The sequence below is a fragment of the Mesoplodon bidens genome, assembly GCF_964165515.1.
Source record: "Mesoplodon bidens genome assembly, chromosome: 14".
Taxonomy (NCBI): Eukaryota; Metazoa; Chordata; class Mammalia; order Artiodactyla; family Ziphiidae; genus Mesoplodon; species Mesoplodon bidens.
Window position 1 is genome coordinate 30,834,483 of NC_138170.1, and position 22,025 is coordinate 30,856,507.

At 41.7% G+C, this 22,025-nt stretch overlaps 1 protein-coding gene across 6 annotated transcripts in view; it reads right to left on the reverse strand.

Moving 5' to 3' along the window:
• ANTXR1 (ANTXR cell adhesion molecule 1) overlaps window positions 1-22,025 on the reverse strand; it is a 293,533-nt gene that overhangs the window by 158,136 nt on the left and 113,372 nt on the right. For all 6 annotated transcript variants that reach the window (XR_014017420.1, XM_081253940.1, XM_081253943.1 and 3 more), the window contains exons 11-12: window positions 19,682-19,751; window positions 18,111-18,189 (exon numbers count right to left, since the gene is read on the reverse strand). Coding sequence is in view for 5 of the 6 variants with exons in the window: in XM_081253940.1 (XP_081110066.1) it covers window positions 18,111-18,189; window positions 19,682-19,751 (149 nt within the window). In the remaining variant the exon portion in view is untranslated. The remainder of the gene's footprint in view (window positions 1-18,110; window positions 18,190-19,681; window positions 19,752-22,025) is intronic.

Consider the following 22,025-nt stretch of genomic DNA (forward strand, 5'->3'; position numbering starts at 1 on the left):
CCCGCAACTTTTGGAGTTGTTTTGATATCAAATGATGATGAGGTTTCCCTAATTCCCCGACTGAGGATATTCAAATACTGTGCCTTCAAAGTCACGGCAATTTCACAGCAGGAGTGCAGTAGATAGCTGAAATTTTGACAGCGTTCTTAAGTATACAGCTTTCCAAGGTAAATATTTTGAAGGAGCAGTAATAATTTGGATGTGTCAATTCTAGCTTGCTATACACCTTATTACTTTTTGCCTTATAAAAATAATACCAGAAGGACATAGACAAGCCATCATTAGTACGCAGTGAAGGGGAAGATTGATGCCACACTCCTACACACTCAAGCTTTGAGGTCCTTATCATGGCAGGACACTCTGTATCAGGATTTTCCAGCATCCTCTTGTCACCCTGACCCAGTAGAGACATTTCAAGTCACTCGCAATGGTGAGGGTGATAATAAGTAGGTCTTGGATTCATTCAGCACTTTCCTTTCCATAAAATGCATAGGGCTTGTTAATCAAAACCAGTTTTTAGAGAATAATGCAGACAAGATGTAACTCATAAGTACTCAGAATGCCTTAGTTCCTGTGAGTGGGCTGTTGAAATAGGATTACAGAGAAAGTTACTTAGTAATGTTCAAATACCATGACATTGGAAGCGAAAGACCAAATTCTCTTTTCATTTTTTGTTCCATTAGCTACGGGGACTTGTCTACTTGCCTTTAATGTAACTATTTATTTAATGCATATGCTCAATTGGTCTTATTGATCATACTTCATATATTAGTCAGCACCAATATTATCTATTATCTGTAAGCAGGCATACCTTCTCTATACTGTTAGCTGTTGCTTTAGATTATGAACTTGGAAGGGTGGAAGCCATGTTTATGATTGGGTAGCACTGTCCAGAGATAGATGCTTACTACTGGTGACCGTGATGATCTAGTCCTTAAAACAATGTCTCTAAACTGCATCATAGGGTATCAGGAAACCAAAAAATCATTTTCTACTGAGTTTCTGACACATGCTCATCAGTAGGAGACACAGAAAGATGAACAAAGTCAGCCTACAATCCTGGAAGTTGTTAACACTGTCCAGTTAGAAAGTCAGGACTGATTCACAGAGTTTGCTCAAAGAGCAGCACGCATTATGTGCAGTTAATCTCTAAATGATGCTATAAACCGCAGTGCTTGAGCTTAGAGCAGAGGGAGTTCAGGAGGCTTGCCCAGATCAGTGAGACAACCTGGGGCAGGTCCAGGCAGCACTTGGCAGGCCTTGTAGCCATGGTGAAATTTGGGTAGGGGGAGAGGAGAGGGCATTCCAGGAGAAAAGTGAAATTTGATCAAAGGCACAGAGTAAGGATGAATATAACTTTATTTAGAGTGAGGAATTATGAAATACAAATACTGGCTCATCATCAAATATTTTAATCTGTTAGGGATCTAAAATTTGCATTCACGAATTTTAAGGCCAGCAGCTGAAGGTCAACCGAGGTTGCCAGATTGGACTCTATCATGAACAGCCTTTGGCAGATATTTATTTCGGTGAGTTTGCACCTTTTACATACAATCTTTAAAGCCTTGAGCTTTTAAGCTACCTCTTCGAAGTCCATGAATTTGGGCAATGCAGATAAACTAAAATTGCCTTAGCTGTACCTTTCATGCTTCCTTGGCCTGCAAATGAAGCAGTTTTTCCCGATGCTGGATGGTATGTAAAAGAAACCCAGGAATATTTTAGTTGCCAATTATTCAAGTGCTTTTTAATTTTTTAAATAAATGAAACAAAATATTAAGCCCACTGCCTTGGGCACTGGCTAAACTACCGTAACATCTGTTCTAGCAACCACAGTTACAACGAAGGAACGCTAGTTATGTATTGCTTGTGGCACAGACTCTTAGTTTGGGAAGCTGTAAATTAAATCACTGACCTCTGAATTGCCTTGCTGCCCTAATGAACAGGTGAGAAGTTGGCTGCTTTGCAAAAGGAATGGTGCTCATATACCCTGGTGGGACCTTGTCATTCTGCAGGGAGCAGAGGAAAGAGTTTGTCTGCTCTTTGGGAGTGCAAACAACGTAAATCACACCCCCAGTAATATCCTGATCAGAAGATACGTGTAAGGACCCGGAGAGACCTTGTGATTTGGTGCACTGCGACTGTAATCCCCCAACCAGGACAATGTGGCCTGGGTTTGGTTGCTGTCTCCTCCAGTGCTGTGATGGCCTAGTTCACTGAGTTTTGCCAAATTTGGATCATTTAAAGAGCTGGGATTATTTTAGGGTTGACAGACGGAAGATGCTCTCAGGCTTTCTCTGCGATTTGGTCGTATTTCCCAAATTATTAATCTGTCCTCCCGCTCTTCTTCTTCTTCTTCTGCCCCAGCACCTCCACCCTCTTCTCTTTCTCTCCACACGCACACACTTTTGGACCCTCTTTAAACTGTGCACGTCTTCCTGCAATTGTGCCTCGCACGACTGGATTTGTGAATCCAGAATGCTCAACCCAAGAGACTCAACCCTTTGGAAGAGCCCCAATGACCCAAGAGCAGGCATAAATGCACATACTGGTCATTTCACTAAAGCTCGTATACTGAGGGCATGTACTTTCTCTCAGGTTCTTATTCAGAGACTGGGAATTCTTATTTTATATTCAAAGAAGCTTGATTATTTGATATCTGAGCATCCAGTCTATCAAGCTTGTGTTTTTTAACTGCTGAGTTTGGTTCTTTATATTTATCTTGGTTATGGATTAGTATTTGGGTTTAACTTTTCTCTCTAAAAATAAATATTACCATCTTATTATGTGCTTATCTCAGAGTTTCCTGAAGCACAGATTCAGAAAAATCCTTTTTATCCCCTCATTTACTCTCAAAACAAGGAAATTTCAAACTTAGGGCAAATATCCTTTAAAATGCTTTGAGATAAAAGTATTGAAAGCCAATTCCTCAAATATCCAAGAAAAACAAATCAGCTCAATCCTCCAAAACATATTTGAAAAGGTTTTTATGCATACAAGCGTTATCAAAATAGAGGTGCTGCCAAACTATTTTTATTTCAGTTCATAAACAGCATGACATCTGAGTCTGGCATTCTGATATTCCTGTGGTCTTCTGCCCTTTCTAATGACCGTACAAGAAACCACAGGTCATCTTGTTAATAATAATAAAAAAATACTTGGATATCGTAAAAAAAGACCTTGAATTATGTACGGCTCTACTGAGACTAGCTAATAAATAGATGAGAATGATTTGTGACTAGTATATCAATTGCCTGTAAATGAGAGGGTGTGTTTGAGGTTATTTGAACACAAATTGTTCTTGGGAGGAGCTTTAAGTTCACTTTGGTCTGAAATATAATCTAATTTGTATTAGGGGGGTGTTGGCTAGTTTGAACTGCAGTCTCCAGTGTCACCAACAAGAGGCTTTCATATTTATTTTCAAAATATAAAAGCCAAACTCATTTGTTACACTGTATAGGACTGCTAATGTTTTCGTTACTCTTTCACTAGCTTACTTTTAGTTCTAGAGTTTCAGACTCTCAGCGTTGGAAGGAGTCTGAAAGCTTTTCCAGTCCAATTGCCTATCTGATGCATGAATGGCCTTTATGTAATTCTGCCAACTTGTCTAGCTGCCTGGACTTGAATACAACTTGAATACAACAGGGAGCTCATTCCCACCTGTTTGTAGCATCCAATTAGAAAGACCTTTTAGGGCTTCCCTGGTGGTGCAGTGGTTGAGAATCTGCCTGCAGATGCAGGGGACATGGGTTCGTGCCCCGGTCCGGGAAGATCCCACATGCCGCGGAGCGGCTGGGTCCGTGAGCCATGGCCGCTGAGCCTGCGCGTCCGGAGCCTGTGCTCCGCAACGGGAGAGGCCACAAGAGTGAGAGGCCCGTGTACCGCAAAAAAAAAAAAAAAAAAGAAGGACCTTTTAAAAAACTGAAACACAAACTGTCTAACAGCCTATTCTACTCCTTAGCTCTGTATAGATATTGTATTTTCATATTTATTATTATTAGTTTATTTTTATTGTATATTTATTACTTTATATTATTTATTATTTATTTTTATTTAGATCTGTGTAGATGTTGTATTTTATTGTGTAATAAAAGCAGATGCACCTCAGGACAGCCCTTCAAATAAAAATGGCCATCAAGTCTTTCTTCATGTCTTCAGGCTAAAGAGTCTCAATTCTATTATTCTATCTGATATACCATATTTGGTAATCTTTTTTCACATATTCAGTTTTTCAAAGTTTTCCTTTGAAGTGTCCTTACTATTTAATATAATACTTGAAAGGAGATTTTACCTTCACCAAGTTGAAAGGTTCCATCACTTCCTTAGTCTCAGATACCATACTTCTGTTAATTCAACCAGAAGTCAGAGTCTCTTTGGAAACGGTATCACTGCACTGATCCTTAGAGAGCCTATAACATCAGCGCAAGGAAACTAAAATTGGGTATCTACTGTGTACTAGGACCTCTGCCAGCTATTTAAGGGCTGGGATTTTTGCCACGTTGATCTGATCCCAAAGTCTTCGAAAAATATTGCTTTGTGCTTCCTTTGAATGGCTTCCCGTAGCCCAGGCTCCATTTTCTGTCATTCAAACTCTCTGTAAGGTCAGTCTCCTATTTCGCCACCAATCCAGTCTCCCCTTATTCTTCCGGGATAAGAATTCTTCACGGTCTGTGAAGAGACTGTGGTTGAATGAGGAAGGAGAGAGATGGGTGTGGGAGTGAGTTGGACAGGAAGTGGAATGATGTTAGGGTGAAGAAATCTACAGGGAATGTCAGGGTGCGGGCCCTGGTCCTGCCCTTTTCCACTGGTTGTTTGGAAGGGACTTGTCTTCTCCAAGGGTTGTTTCCTGTAATTGAGAAACAGTCTGGGGAGGCTCTTGTTGGGGGAAAGACAGAGTTTTTGTCTTAAGGGACAGAGTTTTTGGGCTGAGTAAATAATGAGCTGCCTACACGTTATCCTTGAATTTCTAAAATGATTTGTCCAGCTCCCTTTTGCAGGAAGAGGTGAATGCCTTCTTAGGGTAACTGAGAAGTAACCCACTAAGCCCATTAAGTGGACTCTCCCCAAAGTGTGTAGTGCTTGTGTCAATTTACTTATGCACAGGCCTGGGTGGAGGCTCACGAGTCTTTGGAATAGACGAAGAATTTCTGGGTGCCCTGTGATATTTGCCTTTTGCACCCCCAAGTATATATATTTACCTCTTGGAGTATGTATTCTGCCTTGGTAACTACGTTGTAGGCCTCTGGAGGGCAAGCACAGGCTGTTCTTTTTTGAGTTCCCTATCACTTTGCCACAGTACTTTTTCAATACACGTTAGTCCTGATCTTTGGCCCCGTTTACCACCGGCAACTGCTTCTCTACGCTTCTTTCCTTAATGAAGAGGCCCACAGGCTTATAGCTGCTGGTATGAATTAGCTACTACAAAGATAGCTACCTATTTTGATTGATGGACTATTTTGTTTACCTTGGGAAAAAAATAGAAGAAAAAAGTCTTCTCTGATTTTTACTTTTTCTGAAGAGTGAGCAATAATTTTTTATTATGTTGGAAGGCAAGATTGCCACTCAGCACAGGCTACTGGATTCATTCCCTACTAGGCTGGTGAAATTCAAGAAATTTTGGCAAGGGCAGTCATGCCAAATGTTTGTTTACCTAGATACTTATATGACTATAAACCTAGGCTGGATTTGCATTTTCCTAAGTTACTTCAAAGCAATTCGTAACAGAATTGAACTGACTTACAAAATGGACCCCCAGGAAGTCACCTAGAACAGAACTCCATAGACAGTGTTGGAAGGTGGTCCCTGCCCTCTGTCCGAAGCCTCTTAGCTGCAGCCACTGTAGCATTCATCTGTGGGCTCTAGCACATTCCCTTCTGAGCTAGCCATGATCAAGGCTGTCTGTGCAATCTCAGCCTTGGCTGGCAGTGTCCAGATTATTTGAGCATTGCCATAGCCTAAGTTTCTGGTATTCCAGGGTGAACTCAGGGCATGCCAGTGTTCCCCATGTCACAGCTTTTCTCTAGTTATCTAGGTTCTTTTTTTGAAGATGAAAGATGTTTATTTCCTGAATGAGGAGATACTGGACTTCAACGTCAAAACTGCATCCTGTATTATATTTAAATTAAATATTAAAGCAGCTCCACAATATGGCAGCTAAGGAAGGCTTTCCAACTGGTCCCAATTGTTTTGTCTCTACTTTCTCTCCTAATACCCCACCCCAACCAATCCCAGCCCCACTGGCCCCAAACACGCCTTTACCCAGGCCATACCCTGAGTAAATCCCTACTCTTTCTTCCTGGCCCAGTTCACTTATTATCTCTCTTGTGAATCCTTCTTTGATTCCCCAGACACTCCGCTTCCTGGTATCACTAGGTGTTGTTTGTTTCTCGATTAAAGAACTTATCATGTTAAATTGCAAATCCTTGGAGTACTTGTCTGTTTCTCATGTATTATATCTTTGTGTTCCTTGGACTTAGCAAATGTAGTAACTTAGAGTCCATATCAGTCTCTATGGTTCTGCTTGCCTTCCAGCCTTGTGCTATAGACTCTCATGGGCCAGCGCCTGTCCTGAATCTTGATCCAGTTGAGTGAGCTATTTCTAGACCCCCTTCTCCAGGTCTGCTCTTGTGGAGTTAGCACTGCTCTAAAGAGGCCTTTGACTTTTGCCCTGCCTGGTTCACTGGTTGTAGTCTCTCATCTGGCAGATTTGGTCCTCTTAATTCAGGCTCAAGCTCCCCATGCTCCTTGGATATGCATATTGGATTGCTGGTCATCCTCTTTGGAGGCCTACCCTCCAACCAGCTGGGTGCCCCTATTCTAATCCTACCTCATTCTGGCTCCCTTCCTCTCCTACAAGCAGGTACAATCATGGGCTCAGTGTGACCCTTGACTGAGTCCATTCATCACTCATTCAATCACCAGCTATCTACTGAGTAATGACTATGTGCAGGCATTATGCCAGGTGCTGGGTTGCAATAGTGAATGAGACAGTCTGTTTTTCCTCTAGGAGTATATGGGCTACACTGTGCATGAGAGAGAATGGCTCTTTTTTTTATTTTTAAATTTAAAAAAAATATTTTTATTTTTTTACTTAAAATAATTTTAAATTGAAGTATAGTTGATTTACAGTTTTGTGGAAGTTTTAGGTGTACAGCACAGTGATTCAATTATATATATATATATATATATATATATATATATATATACATATATATATATATATATATATATATATATATATACATTCCTTTTCATAGTCTTTTCCCTTATAGGTCATTACAACATCTTGAGTTTAGTTCCCTGTGCTACAGTAGGTCCTTTTAGGTTACCTTTTTTTTTTTTTTGGCGGTACGCGGGCCTCTCACTGTTGTGGCCTCTCTCGCCGCGGAGCACAGGCTCTGGATGCGCAGGCTCAGCGGCCATGGCTCACGGGCCCAGCCACTCCGTGGCATGTGGGATCTTCCCGGACCGGGGCACGAACCCGTGTCCCCTGCATCGGCAGGCAGACTCTCAACCACTGTGCCACCAGGGAAGCCCCTTGGAGAGAAAGTTTTGCAGTCTTTGGCAACACAAAGTGGTCCCCAGACTGGTCATTTTTGGCTAAAATCATTCTTTCAGGCAAATTCCTATTTTTATATCAGAAGATAGGGTCCAAAAGAAGAAACATAAAAGAGAGGGTTCTGACTTTAAAATTTTGGGATTCTTAAATGAATGCGAATAGAGAGTGAATGATTTTTCTTAAACAGGTTTTAATGACTTTATTTTTTAAACTTTGGAGTACAATTAATGTCAGGTAAGTATAATGATAAGAGTCTTGTGTGTTTAAGATTTATCTGGCAAGTTTACTAAAATGCAGAATTGTGGGCTCTTCCCTATGAAATTCTGAATCTGTAGGGTTTCTCAGCCTTGGCACTATTGACATTTTGGATAGTTCTTTGTAGTGGCAGGGGTGGAGGGGGGAGTCCTGTGCATTGTGGAGATAGCGCCCTCTCTCTCTCCCCCCCACCCCCCCATACACACACAGACACACACACACACACACACACACACGTTTTTTCTCTCTCGATAGAAAAATACTGCTAGTTTGGGAAAAGGACAGTCTCAATTCATGAAATCTGAAGGATAAAGTGGCCTAAAACGCCATTGGAAACAAGTTGGCACCATGTTAATCCTCATAGAAGTCAAACCATACTCCAAAACCCCAGTGAGTCATGGGTATTTCAGGGGACAATGGAGGATCCAGTCTGTCAGAAAAATCCTTTCTGAGGTTGCAGATCTCATCTGCATGAAAAGGTACCTCCTTTGACAAAATAAGTCCAAGCATGCTGGCCGTGATAGAATATTTTAAATAATAATAGAAATTTTCTATGTGGTAATAATGCATCAACTTTAGTAAGTACTTGTTTTGATTCATTATTCTAAATAGTCTAAATATTCCCCTATGTCACTCCTAGATCCATTTACTGAGAAAAGTTTTTTTTTTTCAAAACAGTGAAGATTAACAGATACACACCTCTGTATATAAAACAGACAAGGATTTACTGTATAGCAACAAGGATTTACTGGAGAGCACAGGGAACTATATTCAATATCTTGTAATAATCTATAATGGAAAAGAATCCGAAAAAGAATATATATATATAAAACTGCATCATTTTGCTGTACGCTTGAACTAACACAATATTATAAATCAACTATACAAAAATAATAGTGAAGAAACTGCAGCCTAACCCAGTTTGACTTATCACCAGATCTAATTTACTGGTGTTGTTTTCCCTCACTATCATGCAGGCAACATCTTCAAAGTTTTTAGCAGCCTGTTTCTAAAATACAGGCTTATCATGGTCTCAGAAGGAAGCATACTTCTTAATCAGGGGAAAATAGCCTGTTTATAATGAACAGCAAACCTTTTAATGAGACAGTCCATTAGATTTTTACTTGGCAAGGAAAGAGAACGTCAGTAAACTAATACACAGCTGCCATTCTTTGACAGACTACCATGTACCTCAAGGCCCTTTTTAATCTTTACAACAGCCGTGCAGGACAGACTCTGAGACAGGCTCAGGTTAACTTGCCCGAGATCATTCTAGAAATTGGAAGGGCTAGGATTTGAAATTAGGATTTTTGACTCAACATCCTATATTCTTAATTCTTCCATTATACTGTAATCACAGAGCAGTTGTTCTTGTTTTGATGCCTTAGGACTGAGTTTGTTGCATTTTTATTTTCATTCAAAAAGAATTTCTCTGAATAGGACTTGCCATGGGTCCTCTCAAATTTACTCAACCTTGTTACTGTTTGTAATCAGGCTGGTATGCATATAAATCAGGAGGAAAGAGAGGCTCTCCACTGAGTTAGTGTTGATTTTAGATTCAACGTCTAACTTCAGGTCTCTTTTTTTTTTTTTTTTTTTTTTTTTTTTTGTGGTACGCGGGCCTCTCACTGTTGTGGCCTCTCCCGTTGCGGAGCACAGGCTCCGGACGTGCAGGCTCAGCGGCCATGGTTCACGGGCCCAGCCGCTCCGCGGCATGTGGGATCTTCCCGGACCGGGGCACAAACCCGTGTCCTCTGCATCGGCAGGCGGACTCTCAACCACTGTGCCACCAGGGAAGCCCCTCTTTTCTTTCTTTAAAGATTGTGATTCTCCAGCCTGGAAACCAACACAAATCGAATCCTAATCATAGTTAATAGGGAGAAGCATCAGCTGGGCCTCACTGTTACACACCAGGTGATCAAGGGTGTGGAGTGTACATCCTAGGGTAGTAGTTGCCAACCTGAGAAATGGCTCCCAATTAGAAGGCACCAGAAATTGATACAAAATGAGAGGAAAGGAAGAAAACAATCATGGTTCCTGGGAAGGACCATGAACAAACTAGGTTCATAGCCATATCTAGACCTTGCTCAGGTTGGTTTCTCTTTAGGGGAGGGCCCCTTCCCACTTCTTACCTGTTATTATCATTTTCAAATCACCAGTTGGGTTTTATCACTTCCACAAAGCCCTTGTGACTCTTCCTGGATTCACCCCTTCTTCTCTTCTCTGAAATCCTATAGTGTTTATACACCTGACTTCTACAGTCTTGGTCTTTGTTACGTACTCTTTTATGTGCTTGTTGGACTCATTTCTCAAGCTGGATGTTAAGCTCCTTAGGGACAGCGACTTGTAAAATGTAAATGGAGCACTGGAGACACAGGAGGAGTTTGAGAAATACTTGTTGAATGATTCTCTGATTTTTATACACCTTGGGTGGGAAATTATAGAATTTTAAGGTACTTATCCAGAAGAAGACAACCTTTCATGAAAAGTTCCTTAAGGTCCTAAATTTACTTGCTTTGTTCTCAAAAGGACAAACTTCTTTTTTCTATTTCCCTTAGAGCAGCACCATATTAGTGACTTTCTCAACTTATTGCTAGAGTTGGAGAAGAAAAAGGAGTCCAGTGAAGACTCTAGAGGTGGGATGTGTTTAATATGCCGGAAAGAGAGGGCTTTGGACGTTTGACCATTTTCTATAGTCATGGAGCTCAACAAAGTTTACCATTTGTATAGGAATCTTTTAGCTCTTGGATGGAAAAATCTCTTTCCTGTAAAACTTCATGGAATTTCTGCTCCTGGCAGAGGCAACAGTTATTCATTGCAGATCTTGAAAACTTGTGACATGGTTATCCAAATGGGCACCAAATAAAGCAAGAAAAAAAGAGGCTCAACTACATATTTTAAAATTATTTTTGGTTTCAGGTGATGGACTGGCCAGGCTGAGACTGGTACTGACAAGTCTAACCCTTTACTCAGACCCAGGGGATAGTTTTTGATCTAAAAACCTTGTCCTCCAAACCAGCTGCCCAAGAAACAAAGTCAAGTCCAAGACCTTACTTCCTATTCTGGATTACCACACACTCCACCTGCATCTCTATTTTGCCCAGTGATGGCTTTAATCTTTTTAATTTGAGCTTCTGTGTAGGACCTGTTGGAGATTGGGATTGAATATTTGAATATAGGTCCTCTTCTCTGGATGATTTTGGCTTGTCTGCCCCCTTTCAATCACCTGGGCTTGGTTGAGTGACAAACATATACTCACAGGAATACATCTTGTGTCAGAAAAGTCCTTTTGTTATAAGTTGACTCTGAAGTGAGAAGCCGACTCTCTGGGAAGAATCTCCAATTAGGTCAGTAATTTTGACTAAGCTTCCACTATAATAACAATTAACATTTATTGAGCACTTACTACTGGTCAAACCTTCTGCCAAGCACTTTACATAATCACTTCATTTAATACTCACAATACTGCTAAGAGATGTAAATTATTATTTTTCTAATTTTACAGATTAGGAAATTGAGGCACATAGGAGCTAAATAACTCGGTCAAGGCCACACAACTGGTCGACAGCAAAACTGATCTCCCAAATCCCCCTCTGCCTCAAATCTTCTCCCCTTTCAGTCTTCTTCCTGTCAGCTGAGGGCAACTCCATCCTTTCAATTACTTAGGCCAAAGCCCTTGGGGTCATTTTTTAAAAAAATTTTTTATTAAAGTATAGTTGATTTACAATGTTGTGTTAGTTTCTGGTGTACAGCACAGTGATTCAGTATCATATCTCTATATATCTCTATATATCTATATCTATATATATATCTTCTTTTTCATATTCTTTTCCATTATGATTTATTATAGGGTATTGAATTTAGTTCCCTGCACTATACAGTAGGAACTTGTTATTTATCTATTTTTTATACAGTAGTTGGTATCTGCTAATCCCAAACTCCTAATTTACCCCTCCCACCCCCTTTCCCCTTTGGTAACCATAAATTTGTTTTCTATGTCTGTGAGTCTGTTTCTGTTTTGTAAGTAAATTCATTTGTACCATATTTTAGATTCCACATATAAGTGATATCATATGGTATTTGTCTTTTTCTTTCTGACTTCCTTCACTTAGTATGATCATCTCTAGGTCCACCCATGTTGTTGCAAATGGTATTACTTCGTTCTTTTTACAGCTGAGCAATATTCCATTTTGTATATATATATATATATATATATATATATATATATATATATCACATCTTCTTTATCCATTCATCTCTTGATGGACATTTAGGTTGCTTCCATGTCTTGACTATTGTAAATAGTGCTGCTATGAACATTGGGCTGCACGTATCTTTTCGAAGTATGGTTTTCTCCAGGTATATACCTGGGAGTGGGATTGCTGGATCACATGGCGACTCTATTTTTAGTTCTTTATGGAATCTCCATACTGTTTTCTATAGTGGCTGCACCTTGGGGCCATTCTTTTTTTTGCGGTACGCGGGCCTCTCACTGTTGTGGCCTCTCCCGTTGCGGAGCACAGGCTCCGGACGTGCAGGCTCAGCGGCCATGGTTCACGGGCCCAGCCGCTCCGCGGCATGTGGGATCTTCCCGGACCGGGGCACAAACCCGTGTCCTCTGCATCGGCAGGCGGACTCTCAACCACTGTGCCACCAGGGAAGCCCCTCTTTTCTTTCTTTAAAGATTGTGATTCTCCAGCCTGGAAACCAACACAAATCGAATCCTAATCATAGTTAATAGGGAGAAGCATCAGCTGGGCCTCACTGTTACACACCAGGTGATCAAGGGTGTGGAGTGTACATCCTAGGGTAGTAGTTGCCAACCTGAGAAATGGCTCCCAATTAGAAGGCACCAGAAATTGATACAAAATGAGAGGAAAGGAAGAAAACAATCATGGTTCCTGGGAAGGACCATGAACAAACTAGGTTCATAGCCATATCTAGACCTTGCTCAGGTTGGTTTCTCTTTAGGGGAGGGCCCCTTCCCACTTCTTACCTGTTATTATCATTTTCAAATCACCAGTTGGGTTTTATCACTTCCACAAAGCCCTTGTGACTCTTCCTGGATTCACCCCTTCTTCTCTTCTCTGAAATCCTATAGTGTTTATACACCTGACTTCTACAGTCTTGGTCTTTGTTACGTACTCTTTTATGTGCTTGTTGGACTCATTTCTCAAGCTGGATGTTAAGCTCCTTAGGGACAGCGACTTGTAAAATGTAAATGGAGCACTGGAGACACAGGAGGAGTTTGAGAAATACTTGTTGAATGATTCTCTGATTTTTATACACCTTGGGTGGGAAATTATAGAATTTTAAGGTACTTATCCAGAAGAAGACAACCTTTCATGAAAAGTTCCTTAAGGTCCTAAATTTACTTGCTTTGTTCTCAAAAGGACAAACTTCTTTTTTCTATTTCCCTTAGAGCAGCACCATATTAGTGACTTTCTCAACTTATTGCTAGAGTTGGAGAAGAAAAAGGAGTCCAGTGAAGACTCTAGAGGTGGGATGTGTTTAATATGCCGGAAAGAGAGGGCTTTGGACGTTTGACCATTTTCTATAGTCATGGAGCTCAACAAAGTTTACCATTTGTATAGGAATCTTTTAGCTCTTGGATGGAAAAATCTCTTTCCTGTAAAACTTCATGGAATTTCTGCTCCTGGCAGAGGCAACAGTTATTCATTGCAGATCTTGAAAACTTGTGACATGGTTATCCAAATGGGCACCAAATAAAGCAAGAAAAAAAGAGGCTCAACTACATATTTTAAAATTATTTTTGGTTTCAGGTGATGGACTGGCCAGGCTGAGACTGGTACTGACAAGTCTAACCCTTTACTCAGACCCAGGGGATAGTTTTTGATCTAAAAACCTTGTCCTCCAAACCAGCTGCCCAAGAAACAAAGTCAAGTCCAAGACCTTACTTCCTATTCTGGATTACCACACACTCCACCTGCATCTCTATTTTGCCCAGTGATGGCTTTAATCTTTTTAATTTGAGCTTCTGTGTAGGACCTGTTGGAGATTGGGATTGAATATTTGAATATAGGTCCTCTTCTCTGGATGATTTTGGCTTGTCTGCCCCCTTTCAATCACCTGGGCTTGGTTGAGTGACAAACATATACTCACAGGAATACATCTTGTGTCAGAAAAGTCCTTTTGTTATAAGTTGACTCTGAAGTGAGAAGCCGACTCTCTGGGAAGAATCTCCAATTAGGTCAGTAATTTTGACTAAGCTTCCACTATAATAACAATTAACATTTATTGAGCACTTACTACTGGTCAAACCTTCTGCCAAGCACTTTACATAATCACTTCATTTAATACTCACAATACTGCTAAGAGATGTAAATTATTATTTTTCTAATTTTACAGATTAGGAAATTGAGGCACATAGGAGCTAAATAACTCGGTCAAGGCCACACAACTGGTCGACAGCAAAACTGATCTCCCAAATCCCCCTCTGCCTCAAATCTTCTCCCCTTTCAGTCTTCTTCCTGTCAGCTGAGGGCAACTCCATCCTTTCAATTACTTAGGCCAAAGCCCTTGGGGTCATTTTTTAAAAAAATTTTTTATTAAAGTATAGTTGATTTACAATGTTGTGTTAGTTTCTGGTGTACAGCACAGTGATTCAGTATCATATCTCTATATATCTCTATATATCTATATCTATATATATATCTTCTTTTTCATATTCTTTTCCATTATGATTTATTATAGGGTATTGAATTTAGTTCCCTGCACTATACAGTAGGAACTTGTTATTTATCTATTTTTTATACAGTAGTTGGTATCTGCTAATCCCAAACTCCTAATTTACCCCTCCCACCCCCTTTCCCCTTTGGTAACCATAAATTTGTTTTCTATGTCTGTGAGTCTGTTTCTGTTTTGTAAGTAAATTCATTTGTACCATATTTTAGATTCCACATATAAGTGATATCATATGGTATTTGTCTTTTTCTTTCTGACTTCCTTCACTTAGTATGATCATCTCTAGGTCCACCCATGTTGTTGCAAATGGTATTACTTCGTTCTTTTTACAGCTGAGCAATATTCCATTTTGTATATATATATATATATATATATATATATATATATATATCACATCTTCTTTATCCATTCATCTCTTGATGGACATTTAGGTTGCTTCCATGTCTTGACTATTGTAAATAGTGCTGCTATGAACATTGGGCTGCACGTATCTTTTCGAAGTATGGTTTTCTCCAGGTATATACCTGGGAGTGGGATTGCTGGATCACATGGCGACTCTATTTTTAGTTCTTTATGGAATCTCCATACTGTTTTCTATAGTGGCTGCACCTTGGGGCCATTCTTTTTTTTGCGGTACGCGGGCCTCTCACTGCTGTGGCCTCTCCCGTTGCGGAGCACAGGCTCCGGACGCACAGGCTCAGCGGCCATGGCTCATGGGCCAGGCCGCTCCGCGGCATGTGGGATCTTCCCAGACCAGGGCATGAACCCGTGTCCCCTGCATCGGCAGGCAGACTCTCAACCACTGCGCCACCAGGGAAGCCCTTGGGGCCATTCTTGATTCCTCTCCTCTCAAGCCCTATGTCTAATGATTTGGGAAATAAGTTAGCTTTGCCTTTAAGACACATCTGACTCTGACCTCTTTTCTCATTGCCACTGCTCCCTTCTGAGTCAAGCCACCATCATCACTTTTGCCTGAAATATTGCCATAACCCTCCTAACTAGTCATGGTCCTTCCATCCTTGTCTTCCCACGGGCTGTTCCAGCAGCCGAGTGATCTTTCAAGTGTAAGTCAGATTGCGTTGTGCCTCTGCAAAAGCTGAGGTTCTCACAAGACCCTCCACTCTCCATCCCCATAACCTCACCGCCTACTGCTTGCCTCACTCGCTCTCTTCCAGTGACCGACCATCTTCTTCCTTGTACACACCAGGCGACCCTGGTTTGTGTGCTCTGAGCACTGGGGCTCAGTGTTTGGCGTGTTCTTTCCCCAGGTGCCTCACAGTTATCTTCAAAGTCTATTCAAATGCCACCTTCTCAATGTATCTCTATTTAAAATTTGAACTCACTCACTCAAGCAGTACCTCTTACTCTGCTCTATTTTTTCTATAGCCTATATTATTTCTTAACATAGTGTGCAATTCATTTGTTACGTCCATTGTTCACTGTCTGCCTTCTTTCCCCACATCCCTGCGAGATAAGAGATTTTTGTCTGTTGTGTCCTGATGTATCCCGAGCACACAGGGCAGTGCCTATCTGGCACATTGTGCATAATCAGTGAATACTTGTTGAATAAATGAGTGAATGGACCTGGATCTCAAATCTTAGGGTGCTTATAATTTTGTTGTAGACATGCAGCATTCTCAAGCGACAGGGCAATAATGCAGAAGACCTTATGAGGTGGTGCCAGTCAAGGGTCAGTTGACCAGAAAACTTAGTGACTTGCACTCAGATGAAGGAGATGGGAGACGTAAGTGCAGGTTGGAGTGAGCTGGGAAGACATAAGAGGGACTTTACCAAGAGTTCTTTTCCTTTTGGGGTACATGAGTGAGGACACCCTTTCTCTTGGCTTAGAGGTCCAGAACTTAAAGTTGTAGTCCTGCTTCTGCCACACCACAGGCTTGGCCCCAAGATATTTCCCCTTTCCACCTCCTTGCCCTCGCAGCCTCGGGGCATAGCTGTTTCTCAGGTCTGGTCAGACATAATGAGAAATACAGGCCCAAACTGTTGGATCATTCAAAAGCAGGGAGGAATCTGGAATGGAGTTATTAGATTTGGGGTATTTTAATCATTTCCTGCAGGTTGGCAGTTTCCAAAAGGGTCAATTTCTAAAAGAATCAGGCAGGGTACGCTTGGAGAAATTTCACTGATCTTGAATCCAGTTTTCATATTTGGTCTCCAGATTTGACATTCCACTGAGGCATGCCTGAGACACAGACATTTCTCAGTGGTGACATGTCTCTGTGACAACCCTAGTCTCTTACTTTGGTCCAGTAAAACTTTTCCATTGTCTGTACCCATTGCACTGGCTTACCCTGCTTTCAAGAAAACTGGTTGTTTCCTAACATAGGATGGAAAGTGTGTGTGTGTGTGTGTGTGTGTGTAGGGGAAGGCAGTGGAGCTGGGAGGGTGTGCTGTCCATTGTGAGGCCTGGCCTCCTGCTCGTCTGTGAGACAACTCATTTTTCCCTTGTCTGGCTCCAGTGCCTGCCTACTCTCTCTCGTCCACCTGGACGGTGTTAAGGACACAAACCCCAGTCACTGAGGGGTTCTAACGACATGCCCTCCAAAGGCCAGCCAGGAAGTGACCATGGTATCTGCCTAAGCTGACCATCAGGCCAAAACACATTTGTCTCTAGAGTGAGCTCATGGGAAAAGTGCATTTGGTTATAGAAACTGAATATTCAGACAAAGATTCTTTCAGAAATGTTCATATTAGGGGTTGAGTTCTGTATATGAGCTAACCAAGTCCCGACTGCCCTCTGATGGGCTGGGCTCCAAGACACACTGACCGTGGGAGCAACTACACGGGCTGAAGGGTTCCCAGACATAACTGCACAAAAGACTCTCCCAAGGGGGCCCTGAATCCACCAAAGCTGGGGCCCACTCCAGAGACTTTGCTTCAATTGGTCTGGCATGAGGTCAGGGCATCCATATTTTTTAAAAGCTCTCCAGGTGATCTTATGCGTAGTCAGAGATGAATGTTACCTGCCACGAAGGATCCAGAGACGGGGCATCCGAGGAGCTGGTAGAGGATACAGTCCACACTCTGCCTCACAACCCCTATGTCATAGGGCCCCTCCCTGCTTCTTTCCTACTTCATGAATTTTCCATTTTCTCCTGGATTATTTCCACAATCATATCAACAAGCTGCAATTTCTTCCATTCTAAATAAAGGCCTCTCTTTATACTCCACTTCTTCCTTCAGTTATTGCCCCATTTTCCTGCTGCCTTTTAGAGGAAAAACTCCCTAAGGTGTGTTTCCTATATATACCGTCCAATTTTTTTCTATGAATTTTCTCCCAGACCCAGTCCATCCAGGCATCCCCGCTCAATACTGCACAGACCCTGGTCCCACTTTGCCATCTGATTGTGAAAGTGTGTCCAGGTCTCACCCCCAGTAACAGAAATGGGGAACCCGGGGAAGTACAGGCATTCCCGATACACTCCTGATACGTGTACAGCCCCCGATGCAGCCCACGGCTGGCCTAGCAGTGCCAGGGTCAAAGCTCAGTGAACAGAAGGCAGAACTGGTAAAAAAACTTGCCAGGGAGACGGTAATGCCAGTGAAGTTCTCAGTAAAGGGAAAGGTGCTGACTTACACAGTGTGTGGTGGTGATGATGACAGAACTGGAGATGAAGGAGAGGCCGTCGTTCATGCTGACCTGAAGCGCGGCTTTCCTGCAAGGACACGGGAACCAAGGATACTCAGCACGTGGGCAAGAAGCAAGGGGCCGAGAGCCGGACACACAGGTCCCCCGAGGGCTCTGCTCTGAACTACCCTTGGGACTGTAGTCTCTTCCTCTGGGGGCCTGAGTGGTCTCATTTGTAAAATGTGGAGGTTGGTCTCCAGGGTCCATCCAACTCTAACATTCCAGAGAGATGTCAGGATACACCTGGCTGGTGTATCAAGGTAGTGTATCCAGCCCTTCTTACATTGTGGAGAATTGCATTGAATGGGCAGAGCCTGCTCCCGTGTAATTTACTTGTCACGTTGTAGTACGAAGAAGTATTCTTAAAAAATGGTTCAGATCAGTGGGGGATACACTGGTCAAGCTAGAAACTCTATTGTTATCTGGACTCTCAGCGATCAGATTCTGATGGCCGTGGTTTTGTTGCTACCCAGCCAACTCACAGAGGTACAGCAGTAAGTGAACTAATTTGCCTTCTATTTCCTCCCATCTATAAGATGCTCACTGAAGCACAAGCTTGCATTCTGCAGCATGGACACGGGGCTAGTTTGTGGAATCAGTGGTATCACAGGCTGACGTTAGGCAACCAGAGTTGGAAGCTTTGTCATTTGAACAAATGATTGAAAGCAGAATTCAGATGAGCAAGTTTCGCATTTTTCCTTAAAGCCTCCATTCTATCTTCAGCCTATTATAGATGTGTTTACAGAGAGGCTAGTTTGTATTCTATCACAAACATCGCCTCTCTGTTTCCCCGCATATTTCTTTTCTTGCTCAGGGTGCTAATTCTCTCCCTCCTCTTGAATATTTTGATCTCATCTCATCAGCATTTACTATCACTGCACCATTGCAAGATTTTCTCCATAAATTAGTTCAGGGAACCTCGGGCCACCTGGCTGAATACATGGTGCTCTGGAGAGAGAGAGGAAGGAACACTGAAGGTGGCCTCAGAGGGGTCTGAACGTAGGGTCTTGAACCAGTCCTGGACCCACTTATCCTTTTCGAGCTTCCTTTCTGAGTTTCTTTATCTCTAAGAAAGGATATAATCATCTAGAAGGGCGATTATGATGACAGGGTGAGGTTATGATATGAGAGTGCTTTGGGAAGCATGAGAGCTTTCTAGAAATGTAGCTGTGATTAAGCCAGACCGACCTTGTTTTGAACCCATACTCTTTCACTTCCTGCTGTGTGACCTTCGGGCAAGCTACTTAAATTCTCTCAGCTACAGATTTCACATCTGTAAAACTGGGATGGTATGTGTCTGGTTCATGGGGCTCTTGGGAGGATAAAGGGAGGCGCCCTTTGGGAAACGTTTACCCTGGTGTCTGGCTCACTGCAAAGCATCGGCACCATTATCATTATGTGGAGGAGTCTAGAGAAAGGCTCCATAATGACAATGAAGAGAGACTCTTTCTCCTCCTTTTGTCCCCTCTACCTCCTTTCTCCTCCCTGGCTGTGGGGTTTAGTTGCTGGTGGAAACTTACATGCCAACTTCCTTTAAGATAGGCGCTGGACACAGCAAATAAGTATCTTCCACAGTGAAGGGCTTCTCATCTGTAAAAAGGAAGTCACTGGATTAAGAGGAGTGAGGCAAGTTTATAATTTCATATTCAGTGCTTCCTACAGACCATCAACCAAGTCCTGGGAGACACTAGAAAAGCAGTAATGTTTTGAAATATAAACTCATCTTAAGCTGTAAAATCCACTAAAGTGAACTCAAGGTCTTCTGCCTGAATACCACTAGTCTCTGATCCTGTATGTCCAGTGGAGTCAAGCAGTGAGCAAATAGAGGGTGAGTTCTTACCATAGACCAGGCATCCCTGAGGGGAAATGAGAAGGTATTAGACTGATACTCGGGGAGCTTCAGGTCTAAGTCTAGTTTGAGACAGAAGCCATATTCATGGGAAAAGTTTGCTGACTCAGCATTGTTTACACTAGCCAAGACAGGGAAGCAACCTAAGTGTCCATCTACAGATGAATGGGTAAAGAAAATAGGGCATATATATGTAGAATGGAATACTATTTAGCCATAAAAAGTGGAAATCTTGCCATTTGTGACAACTTGGATAGACCTTGATGGCATTATGCTAAGTAAAACAAGTCAGACTGTGAAAGACAAACACCGTATAATCTCACTTGTATGTGGAATCTAAAAAAGAGAAAAAACACAACTCATAGATACAGAGAACAGATTGGTAGTTGCCAGGGGCAGGGGCCGAGGGTGGCGTGCGTGAAATGGGTGAGATGGTCAAAAGGTACAAACTTCCAGGTATAAAATAAATAAGTCATGGGGATGTAATGTACAGCATGATTTGGAAGTTTCTAAGCATAAATCTTAAAAGTTCTTATCATATGAAAAAAATTATAACTATGTGTGGTGATGGATGTTAACTAGATTTATTGTGGTGATCTTTTCACAATATATACAAATATTGAATCATTATGTTGTACACCTGAGAGTAATATAATGTTATAGGTCAATTATATCTCAATTAAAAAAAAGTTTGCTGACAGATACAAGTAGCTAAGCCAAAATATGGTTTGGCTTCAGAAGACAGAGTAGCTTCCTTTAGGTGGGTGACACGATGAGGTCACAGGGAATACAAAACATGAGCTGTGCTTCAGCGGAGAGATGGGGAAGAGGCATTCTTGGTGGGAGGAATGGCATAAGCAAAGACAGAGCAAACAAAAGGGTTGCCCCAGGGTAGGACGTAAGGAGGATTTGAAAAGATCAGTATAGGAAATTGTGTGCTCCAAGTTCTTCGAGTTAAGATTGAGGGATTTGGACCTAGGCCTATAATTGGCTATGAAAAGAACTTTGGAGGTTTTTGGAGAAAAACTTGAAGTGACGATTTTGGAAGTTTTAGCAAATGTAGCTGTGAAAGATGGATTAGAGTGGGGGGAATCTGGAGGTGGGGGAGTTCTTTTTCTTATCCTAATGGATGTCTGGGGAAAAGCTTAAGCAATTTTAATCTTGAACTCCTTAAAAACTTCACTGTGTCCCAGATTCTGGGGCCAGAAGCAGGGCTGAGAAGTTACTATACTCAGCATATGGTAGTCATTCCTTCATGACTCAACATTTACTGGGTGCATGCTCTGTTCAAAAGATTGTGGTAGGACCTGTAGGTGATATGAAGATGAATAATATGTGTTCCTTTAATCAAGCTGTGAATACAAATACCTGGAAGACAGAAAGGAAGCCTTTCCAAATGTAATGGAAGGATGCCATGCTGTTGTTGGCACTTGATATGAAACTGATGTGTCTAATGACATTTGAATGTGGGACACTAAACACTTCCCTGAGTGGAGATTAGGGAGCCTCAAACCCTGCATGCCTGGATTTAAGGACCAGAGCCACATGGGATGGGAGTTGGAGGACACATCTGAGTTCTAAGCACTGTCTCTCCATGGAGGGAGGATGAAGAGGATGGCCAATTACAGTCTCCCCTGATGTCTAGGGAGAACTTCAAGTGGTGAAAAGTTAGGGAGGTTATTTCAGGTCATTCACTCATTCACTCAACAAATATTTATTCAAGGCCTACTATGAGCTAGAGACATAGGCTTTGAGAAGAGAAACACAGTCTTTGCTTTTCATGACATTGCAGGGGAGATAGTTATTAAACACATTCAGTGTTTTTTGAAGAAGTAAAAATATTGCATTTTTTAATCTTAGTCTTTAGTACAAGACTGTTTTTTTTAATTGAAGGAGAGTGGATTTACCATACTATATTAATTTCAGGTGTGTGACATAGTGATTCAATATTTTTATATATTATACTCCATTTAAAGTTATTACAAAATAATGGCTATATTTCCCTGTGCTGTACA